At 44.5% G+C, this 11,532-nt stretch overlaps 1 protein-coding gene across 1 annotated transcript; it reads right to left on the reverse strand.

Moving 5' to 3' along the window:
- On the reverse strand, nt 1–9,959 carry LOC136612929 (RING finger protein 11-like). The gene is made up of 3 exons (XM_066593695.1): nt 9,750–9,959; nt 8,913–9,082; nt 1–786 (listed from the first exon to the last, which is right to left on the reverse strand). Exons 1-3 carry the CDS (start codon nt 9,954–9,956, stop codon nt 615–617), a joined length of 549 nt encoding a protein of 182 aa, XP_066449792.1. The 5' UTR covers nt 9,957–9,959; the 3' UTR covers nt 1–614.
- Nucleotides 9,960–11,532: the final 1,573 nt, after the last annotated feature.

The following is an 11,532-nucleotide window of genomic DNA, read 5'->3' on the forward strand; positions in this document are numbered from 1 at the left end:
TCCACTAAATGATTTATTTCCACTGTGAAATGCTCGGGGGAGTAAAGTGCTCTTTTATAAGGTCTTCCTTAGTGACAAGTGCCTTTAAAATGTCTAAATCGTAAATGTACAAACATCACGCTGCCCGCGCAGACGGCCTCTACCGGCGCACGCTCAGACGGCCTCTACCGGCGCACGCTCACACAAGCTATTTGGTATCATTATGAAAACCACAAATGTCCCCTCTGCCGCTGGCAGAAGATACGAAAACTCGAGAGGCAACACTTTCCCCCCATTGCTGTGAGATGAACGACTCCCGTAATGCAGCGCCCGTTGGGACGCGGCTCCACTTAGCTGGTAGATGGCATTTACAGGTCCCCTTTGGGGAGTTGCTTCCACTGTTCAGTCCTCGCACATTCCAGTCACGTTTAATATAGTCAATATCAGCCATACGGGAAGCAGCGATCTCCATGATCCGGTCTCCGGCAAGCAGCTGGTAGATCATCTCATAACTCCAGAGGAAGCAACGTCACACAAGATGGACTTTTGGCCAAAGCATGAAGCGTTACTTCAGTGCGCAGACCACGCCTTGTTCGCCGGCTACCATGATCTCACAAGCGGGTGACCCCATCCGTTCAGCTGGTCTCATAGGAAGAGAGGAGAGCAGCGTCCACCGGTTCCATGCAGGACGGACATGTAAACGAGCGCATGAGCCAGTTGTCTATACACTCCATGTGGTAGACGTGCATACAAGGCAGGAAGCGGACTGGATCCCCACTGACGAAATCCAGCATACAGATCACACACCTGCGGAGAGAGAACAGCAGCGGCGCAATCATTATGTGCAACGATGGTTATCCAACCCGTAAGAGGAGGTACGGAACGCAACGATTCTGTTCTTATGTTCAAAACGTTCTGAGCGGCCATTTATGTATCAAGAAAATGAAAATTGCACTCACCGGTAATTAGATTTTTTGGAACCTATGTCAGCACCATTAGAGAGGGTCCCCTTAAAGAGGTAGCGCCCCCAGCAGTCCTCCGTGGGTCACAGTAAAGAGTTCGTCTTAATACAGTAGAACAAACACACTGAACGACCCTCATCTAGAAGAACGCTGATCTCCTTTGGCCTTAAGAACTGTAGCAATTTGTTGTGGTGCCCATCCACAGGTATCAGAGGACCCAGACCTTCCCCACCCGCCTGGCAGGAAGGGGTCAGCAATTCATGCTGCTCGCACCACATTCTGACCTCCCATCCGCATGGTGCAACAAATCTAGATTCATCTTCCAGGGGATGTTTTTCTGCTGCTCAGTGATACAAGTTTTTGTGCTTTTTTTTTTGGAGCTCCAATTGTAAAAGGGCCGAAGGCTCTAAAAGCTTCATTTACACTGAACGGACAGACTATTTTTGCAACACCCAGGGAGGGAATACAAAGAGTGCCATTACGGGTTCTGTACAAACAAATTAGCAGTCAGTAATTTCCACTCACCCACGGCCGATAGCAGAGGATCTCTGGAGATTGGAGAGGTGGAAGATCAAGCCAGTAAGGATTAGAGAAGGTAGAAGACCGGTTTGCCGTCTTACAAGTAGTTTCCACAGATGCACTCTCTCTCTCTCTGCCCACAAAGTTTATACTATCTCACCAGCGTGGACTTGACAGGAGTGGTCCATCAACTCATTTGTACACAAGACAATTGGCTGGCCCAATTTATCTAGAGATGGAATACTTATAGCCGATTTACCCTTATTGGGGCCCAAAAGTTGAAAAGGCAGAATAATTTCTTGGACTTACTGTATTTAGAGACTGTTAGGCAAAAACAAAAGGACGGGCTTAAAGTGGTTATCAGGCGATTTAAAGGTCTTATCGGAATGCCGTAGGAAGGCTGATGCAGTGATAGAAAGAAGGCCTTGCCTAATTATTGTAATGATGCAACATCCTGTCGCTCTTCCATGACCTCACTGACAATGGAGGCCGCGATACCATGTGAACTTATGTTGGAATGCAACCGGAAGTAGTGGGTCCGACTGCGCGTTCCTGTAAGGAATTTGAATCGACGGATAACCCCTTTAATCGCTATCCTAACAGCTATGATAGTGGTGAGATGCCAAGAGAAGCCTTCCAAAAGCTAGAGTAGATCTTAGACGTAGCAGTTTTCCTACTCTTTAATAAAGTAGGAATGACATTTTCAGACAACATCCCCCACCCCAACTTAGCAATAACCTGTGTTCAAGTTCCAATCTCTCAGATTCAAGTTCTCCACTTTGGTAGGATGGAGAACTGAACCCCAAAGTAATAATCCCAGGATCTCTGGAAGAACCCAACCCAATGACATCAGCCTTAGCTATGTGAACCATGCTCTTCTTCACCAGAATGGAGCTACTAGTATTACTCTGGCTTGGTCTTCCCTTATTTTCTTTAGTATTTTGGGAATGACACGGAAGAAGAAACGCGTAAAAGAGAGCTTGATACCAAACACGGAGAACCACATCCACTCCTGGGGGTCGGTCTCCTGCACTGATGGAGTAAAACGGCTTTACTTACCTGCCTTGAAGCAAACAGATTCACTACTGGATCTTCCCAAGACTTTAAGACATAAATCCTAGTTGAGACACGATTCCGAATAGTTGGGCGAACACTTCCCAGAACCTCAAACTCTGCTATAAGCTCTACTGCATTGGAAGAACTGTTCCACAGAGATGAGCCCTGAGACGACTAATATGACAGTGCGAGTCCCCCAACCAAAGGAACTAAAATATCACTGTTGCCCACTGTTGTCCACTCTCGGCTTGATTATTGCAGCTCGCTGCTGATCAACCACCCCTGCTCCAGACTCTACCCCCTCTAATGCATCCTGAATGCTGCAGCCAGGCTCATCTTCCTGGCCAGACGCCTCTGCCCTGTGCTGGTCACTGCACTGGCTGCCCATCAAATATACCATTCAATTCAAACTCATTACCCTCATCCATAAAGCCCTCCACAGCACTGTGCTGCCCTACATTGCCTCTCTCATCTCAATCCACTACTCAGCCTGCGCCGTCCACTCCGCTAATGAAATCGGTTTAAGTGTCCCATTAATTCGAAAAACTTATTCCCAAGACTTCTCAAGGAGCAGCACCAGTCCTCTGGAACACACTACCCCAAACTATCGGGGAAATCCCTGATTCATCGAACTTCAGGCGTGCTCTAAAAACACACCTCTTCAGGGAGGCATACCATATCCCCTAAACCAAACCCCTCTGTACTCCGCCTGATAACATGCTCCCTGACCTACTAACTGAAGCTCCTGCTAGCCATCATAAACCGCTCCTGCAGTCATATCGATTCAGCCATCACAGAGCTAAATGTCTGACCATTGTTTTGTGTGTATAGCATCCCCCACTCTCCACCTCGCCATACCGGGCACATCTCCAGCCCCTTTACCTTCTGTATCACCCCATTACTTGTAGTATGTAAGCTCGTTGGAGCAGGACCCGCACCCCTACGGTTTCCATCAACTGATTACTATGTAGCCGTGGTTTTTGTACTTTTGTCTTTCTGTATCCCCCCGTCTTGTAAGCTCTACGGAATATGTTGGCTCTATACAAATAAAGATCATTATGGGTTGTTATACCGGCTCCTCAATCCCCCAGGGACCCTCTGGGAAAGTGTTTCCTTCTGGAACCACCACTTTAAGACTTGGCAGGTTTCTCTGAGATATGGGAATGATCTGAACCAGAAGACCGCAGTCCATTGCCCGTGAACCGGAGATCTACCCTTCCTACTGCTTTATATCCCTGTGATCCCACTGTACTGCCAAAATACATGAGTGTGCCCAAGACCGATATGGCTCATCCCATCGAGATTTGGGGAGCAGAGACCAAATTTTGAACGATCAAAATAACCCTTCAAACATTTTCCTCAAGAAGTAAACATCTCTGGGAAAAAGTCCAATATTACTCCAAGGAAGGTCTGCCAATTTGGGGAACTAGTTTTGACTTCTGGATATTCAATAACCACCTCATTGAGGACGAGAACCAGGATGGGTTCTTCATGCACCGAGCATCGCTGACTGGATGATACCACTATAAAAATAGTCATCCTTGTAAGGAGTAACGAGGATGAAATTCTCTCTTACATGCGTGGCCACTTTGAAGACATCATTTGTGGAAATGTATGGGGGTCATCGAAAATCAAAGGAAGGGGGACCGGGAGCTGAAGAGGAGAGACTTTTTAGGAGTAAGAAAGGAAGCGTCCCTCAGATAGCCATGAGGCAACCTTGCTATAAAAGACTGGTTGGCAGATTTGATGGTCTCCATCTTGAACCCATTGTATTTTAGATACTTGTTGGAATCTCTTAGATTTCACCCAGAACGATGTGGCGCTGCAGACAATGGAGATTTCTACTGCAACACAAATCAGTCAATGAATGCCAACCGTGCAAACATCAAACCTTGCACTGATTTAGGCTCTTTGTAAGGGAAATTTAGCCAACACACTCAGTATATGGTTGACAAAGCCATGTAGAATAGTCCCGCTTGAGGAACGTTCTTTAAATCGGGTCTCTGAAGCTCTGTTTAGGTGAGAAAACAGACTCTTGCCCTTGTCCTTAGTTGAATAAGCGTTACATTGTGCTCCTGGGACCTGAAGATCTATGGCAGCACACTACCCCAGGTGTGGGATGACTGAGCTGCTGCAGACCACAGCAGACGCTCATTATCCGAGGAGTTTCTACAGTCTATAGTACTGGGCGGAAGGAAACCATCGCAGGAACCAGCAGCTCCATGTGATGCAATGCAGAACAGACAGGAAGAGACTTCCCCCTTCCCTCCTGGAAATCCAAGAACATCTGCGAACCTACAAGCCTCCTAATCCAAGGACTAGAAGCCACTGAGGACAGATGGGAGGACTCGGCCTTTGTACCTGCAGGTCTTCCATCCTTGGAGGTGAATCCTCTATACATGGTGCCGCCATAGGCGAAGGGAAAGCATCAAACAGTACAATAATGGTAGAAGGGTGAACCATCCTGAAAGAGGCAAATCATCGTCTATCACGTAGATATAAAATACAGACGAGGTTCCATAGGAGGCAGTATTATAGCAGTTATATTCTTGTATATAGGAGGCAGTATTATAGTAGTTATATTCTTGTATATAGGAGCAGTATTATAGTAGTTATATTCTTGTACATAGGAGGCAGTATTATAGTAGCTATATTCTTGTACATAGGGGGCAGTATTATAGTAGTTATATTCTTGTACATAGGAGGCAGTATTATAGTAGCTATATTCTTGTACATAGGAGGCAGTATTATAGTAGTTATATTCTTGTACATAGGGGGCAGTATTATAGTAGTTATATTCTTGTACATAGGGGGCGGTATTATAGTAGTTATATTCTTGTACATAGGAGGCAGTATTATAGTAGTTATATTCTTGTACATAGGAGGCAGTATTATAGTAGCTATATTCTTGTACATAGGAGCAGTATTATAGTAGTTATATTGTTGTACATAGGGGGCAGTATTATAGTAGTTATATTCTTGTACATAGGGGGCAGTATTATAGTAGTTATATTCTTGTATATAGTGGGCAGCATTATAGTAGTTATATTCTTGTACATAGAGGGCAGTATTATAGTAGTTATATTCTTGTACATAGGGGGGCAGTATTATAGTAGTTATATTCTTGTACATGGGGGGGGCAGTAATATAGTAGTTATATTCTTGTACATAGGGGCAGTATTATAGTAGTTATATTCTTGTACATAGGAGGCAGTATTATAGTAGTTATATTCTTGTATATAGAGGGCAGTATTATAGTAGTTATATTCTTGTACATAGGGGGGCAGTATTATAGTAGTTATATTCTTGTACATAGGGGGCAGTATTATAGTAGTTATATTCTTCTACATAGGGGGCAATATTACAGTAGTTATATTCTTCTACATAGGGGGCAGTATTACAGTAGTTATATTCTTGTACATAGGGGGCAGTATTACAGTAGTTATATTCTTGTACATGGGGACAGTATTATAGTAGTTATATTCTTGTACATAGGGGGCAGTATTATAGTAGTTATATTCTTGTACATAGGGGGCAGTATTATAGTAGTTATATTCTTGTACATAGGGGGCAGTATTATAGTAGTTATATTCTTGTACATAGGGGCAGTATTATAGTAGTTATATTCTTGTACATAGGAGGCAGTATTATAGTAGTTATATTCTTGTATATAGAGGGCAGTATTATAGTAGTTATATTCTTGTACATAGGGGGGCAGTATTATAGTAGTTATATTCTTGTACATAGGGGGGCAGTATTATAGTAGTTATATTCTTGTACATAGGGGGCAGTATTATAGTAGATATATTCTTGTACATAGGGGGCAGTATTACAGTAGTTATATTCTTGTACATAGGGGGCAGTATTACAGTAGTTATATTCTTGTACATGGGGACAGTATTATAGTAGTTATATTCTTGTACATAGGGGGCAGTATTATAGTAGTTATATTCTTGTACATAGGGGGCAGTATTATAGTAGTTATATTCTTGTACATAGGGGGCAGTATTATAGTAGTTATATTCTTGTACATAGGGGGCAGTATTATAGTAGTTATATTCTTGTACATAGGGGGCAGTATTATAGTAGTTATATTCTTGTACATAGGGGGCAGTATTATAGTAGTTATATTCTTGTACATAGGAGGTAGTATTATAGTAGTTATATTCTTGTACATAGGGGGCAGTATTATAGTAGTTATATTCTTGTACATAGAGGGCAGTATTATAGTAGTTATATTCTTGTACATAGAGGGCAGTATTATAGTAGTTATATTCTTGTACATAGGGGGCAGTATTATAGTAGTTATATTCTTGTACATAGGGGGCAGTATTATAGTAGTTATATTCTTGTATATGGGGGGGTAGTATTATAGTAGTTATATTCTTGTACATAGAGGGCAGTATTATAGTAGTTATATTCTTGTACATAGAGGCAGTATTATAGTAGTTATATTCTTGTACATGGGGGGGTAGTATTATAGTAGTTATATTCTTGTACATGGGGGGGCAGTATTATAGTAGTTATATTCTTGTACATGGGGGGGCAGTATTATAGTAGTTATATTCTTGTACATAGGGGGCAGTATTATAGTAGTTATATTCTTGTACATAGGGGGCAGTATTATAGTAGTTATATCCTTGTACATAGGGGGCAGTATTATAGTAGTTATATTCTTGTACATAGGGGGGCAGTATTATAGTAGTTATATTCTTGTACATGGGGGGGCAGTATTATAGTAGTTATATTCTTGTACATGGGGGGGCAGTATTATAGTAGTTATATTCTTGTACATGGGGGGGCAGTATTATAGTAGTTATATTCTTGTATATGGGGGGGCAGTATTATAGTAGTTATATTCTTGTACATGGGGGGGGGGGGGGCAGTATTATAGTAGTAATAGGCCGCCTGCAGACGAGCGGGTCGGATCCGGCAGCGAGAATTCCCGCCGAGGGACCCGACCCGGGAGCCTGCAGGGACGAGCGCGTACTCACCCGTGCCTGGTGGCCCCGGCTCTTTCATGTGCCGGCTGTCGCGCAGCCGGCGCATGCGCAGCCCGGAGCCGGCGGCCGGGTGAGTGCGAGCCCCGCACAAAAATAGGACATGCCGCGGTTTGTTTGCCGCGCGAGATTTCGCGTGGCCAAACCGCGGCCGTCTGCATAGGAGTGCGTATTGTAATGCACTCCTATGCAAACTTTCAGTGGCGGAAATCCCGCGGGAAATACCGCCCGTGTGCAGGCGGCCATATTCTTGTACATGGGGGGCAGTATTATAGTAGTTATATTCTTGTACATAGGAGGCAGTATTATAGTAGTTATATTCTTGTACATAGGGGGCAGTATTATGGTAGTTATATTCTTGTACATAGGGGGCAGTATTATAGTAGTTATATTCTTGTACATAGGGGGCAGTATTATAGTAGTTATATTCTTGTACATAGAGGGCAGTATTATAGTAGTTATATTCTTGTACATAAGGGCAGTATTATAGTAGTTATATTCTTGTACACAGGGGGCAGTATTATAGTAGTTATATTCTGGTACATAGGGGGCAGTATTATAGTAGTTATATTCTTGTACATAGGAGCAGTATTATAGTAGTTATATTCTTGTACATAGGGGGCAGTATTATAGTAGTTATATTCTCATACATAGGGGGCAGTATTATAGTAGTTATATTCTTGTACATAGGGGGCAGTATTATAGTAGTTATATTCTTGTACATAGGGGGCAGTATTATAGTAGTTATATTCTTGTACATAGGGGGCAGTATTATAGTAGTTATATTCTTGTACATAGGGGGCAATATTATAGTAGTTATATTCTTGTACATAGTAGCAGTATTATAGTAGCTATATTCTTGTACATAGGGGCAGTATTATAGTACTTATATTCTTGTACATAGGGAGCAGTATTATAGTAGTTATATTCTTGTACATAGCAGCAGTATTATAGTAGTTATATTCTTGTACATAGGGGGCAGTATTATAGTAGTTATATTCTTGTACATAGGGGGCAGTATTATAGTAGTTATATTCTTGTACATAGGGGGCAGTATTATAGTAGTTATATTCTTGTACATAGGGGGCAGTATTATAGTAGTTATATTCTTGTACATAGGGGGCAGTATTACAGTAGTTATATTCTTGTACATAGGGGGCAGTATTACAGTAGTTATATTCTTGTACATAGGGGGCAGTATTATAGTAGTTATATTCTTGTACATAGGGGGCAGTATTATAGTAGTTATATTCTTGTACATAGTGGGGTCAGTATTATAGCAGTTATAATGTAGCACAGCGAGTTTCGCTGTTTCTGTCTTTCAAAATTTAGAGAATACCCCTTGAAGGCCTCGGTCTCTCCTGATATTGGCAGTCTAATGAACAAGATCACTCACTCTTTTGGTTTCTTCTCGGAGGGCTCGGATCCCGTCTCATATCTGCCTTTAGGCAAGTGCTGTATAAGGCCGATCCTCTGGGCGATCCACACCTGCTCCTCCTCGGTCAGCTGTGTAGCGAGGCGCGTCTGGCTTGGCGTGGGGTGATAGACCGGAACCGGCTCCCGCTCCTGAAAACGTCACCATATAGAAATGGATCAGAATGTGTAAAAAAAAAAAAGCAAAATATACATAATAAATAAATTTAAAAAAAAGACAAAAACACACATTTGAGAAAGTCCTCAAATTGACTTCGAATAACTATAAAAGGGGCCTCCAGAAGATGCAGAGTCATGTGACCACGCTGAGATCAGCAGGTGTGAGGAGTATGGGGGCCACTGGTTTGGCCTGAAGTGCTACTTTAGCGTAAGGACAATGATCTCGAACAGGTAAGGAGCGCCCCCCAGTGGAGGCCACACTCGTTGTCACACTGAGGACATCTGCCCTCCCATCTATAGTCCAAGACTACTACTCCCACCGTGCTGCTGCGCCCTCTGCTGGTGGTCAGGAGCGGATGCAACCACATCAATCTCTGCCAAGAGTCATGATGCAGCAATAGAGCACCACCCAACAGCCACCGGGGGGCGCTATCTGACAGTGTGCTGAACTAGCCAGAGCATGGATGGATGCACATATGTAGACCCTCCACACTGACATCAGTGCATCTGATGACATCACACATTGCAGTGCACAATGACGTCACCAGCCTGCAGGCTACAAGCACTCCTATGACAGGTGCCAGATATGACACAGTGACAAGCAGCACCATGACACTTCCCGATGTGACTGGCTATCTACCTGGTATGGCGGCGGGGGCTCCCCGGGCAGACTCGCCCCGTCTGAGTCGTTGAGCAGGGACAGATCATCCGCGGTCTGCGAGGACAGGCAGTTCCCCATCCCCCAGTCCTGGGGCTCCCGTCGCCCCCGGGCTCCAGCTCCGGGTTGTTTACACTCCTCCTCACGTCCGGGAAGTCTGCGTTGAGTTAAAACTACATCTCCCGGCATGCCTCTGTGCTACGCACACTAGTGACGTCACCGCCCAGCAGCGTCCCGAGCACGTGACGGTGATCTGCGGTCACGTGGTGTAAGTTCCTGCGTTCTAAGCTGTATTTCCCCCCACAGGGCGGTCAATGTGCTGCCTGCAGCTTCTCCAGGGGGACTACAAGTCCCAGCATGTCCTGAGATCCTCAGGCAAGATAGGGCATGCTGTATGTTTTTTCATACGCCAGAATATCGTGTGAAAAATACGCACAAATGCATTAAAATCATCTCTACGGGCGTAAAATGTGCGCACAAAACACGCGGTGAACAGAACCCACTGATTTCAGCGTTCGGTTACGCGTGCTTTGTGCGCACATTTCAGTTGCGCAAATAGCAAAGTAGAAGCGCGAAAATAGCACACAAACTAAATATAGTTGGCCACTGAAATCAATGGGAACGTGCTTGCGTATTTTTTTTCGCGCACACAGTATGCGCTGCAACAAATACAGTAAATTACGCACATACGGGCGCATCACTTACTGTTCTTTGTGTGCCCGTAAATAAGGTTACTTTGCCTGCGACAAAAAAATACCCTAATTAGTCTAATTAGTTCCATTTGTGAGCCTTACCTGCGCAATGCCCAATAGAGTACAAGCATGTGAACGAACCCCTTGAAGTCAATGTGTTCCACTTTCCACCTATTGTGCGCGCAAATCCGTCCGTGTGGATATAGCCTTAGGCACGTGAGCGCGAATCTCGTGCGAGTTTTGTGCGTTGCGAGACACAGAACTAGCGCAATTATAAACTCCACTGGAGTCATACACACCGGCGATGTTTTCCCTCATCGCGATGCCTATATTTTCACGTCCTTCGGAACGCATCGGCCATTGTTTTCAGTGGGACAGTCACCACATTGCCAAAGTCCCTCCTGCTCGCCTTGCCGGCAGCTCCCATAGGTTTCTATGGGAGCTTCTGTTGCCACTATCAGTCAGCAAGGGGAGGGGGAGAGACCTTAGCAGCGCCAATGCCTCTCCCCCCGGCCCATGGAATTCTGGGATCCGGTGTATATACGCCGCAGCCCGGCCGTGTGAACGGGCGAGAAAACAGGCAATCTAGTCTCAGCTTTCTCCCGTGCATGCGATTTTCAGCCATTATGCGAGGGGCCAAAAACCACAACGCCTGCGTGACAGAGGCCTTAGACTGTATTTACACGGGTGAAGAGACGTACAGACGTCACGCATTATAATACCTATTATTTCCAGTGACGTCATTTCCACGGCTGTTTTTTCTCTCACACCGGTAGTCGGAGACAGGAAAGCTCAGCAGCTCCTCTCTTTGTGCGATTTTTCGGCGAGAATAGGACTGTGCCGCATGCTGTGTGATGCCAGTTGTGCCTCAGAATTTGGGCACAGCTCGCTATGGGCCGTGTAAATGCGGCCATTATTCTCAGTCCATCCAATCAGAGAAAAAAAAACACGCTTAGGGGCACCGGAGAATTTTTTTTGTTAGTACTGCTACTTTTGCGCCAGAATCAGTAACTGGAGTCAGGCCTTATTTACACGGGCGAGAAAAACACAAGTCCTGTGTGATTGTCAGACAC

The sequence above is a fragment of the Eleutherodactylus coqui genome, chromosome 2, assembly GCF_035609145.1.
Source record: "Eleutherodactylus coqui strain aEleCoq1 chromosome 2, aEleCoq1.hap1, whole genome shotgun sequence".
NCBI lineage: Eukaryota > Metazoa > Chordata > Amphibia > Anura > Eleutherodactylidae > Eleutherodactylus > Eleutherodactylus coqui.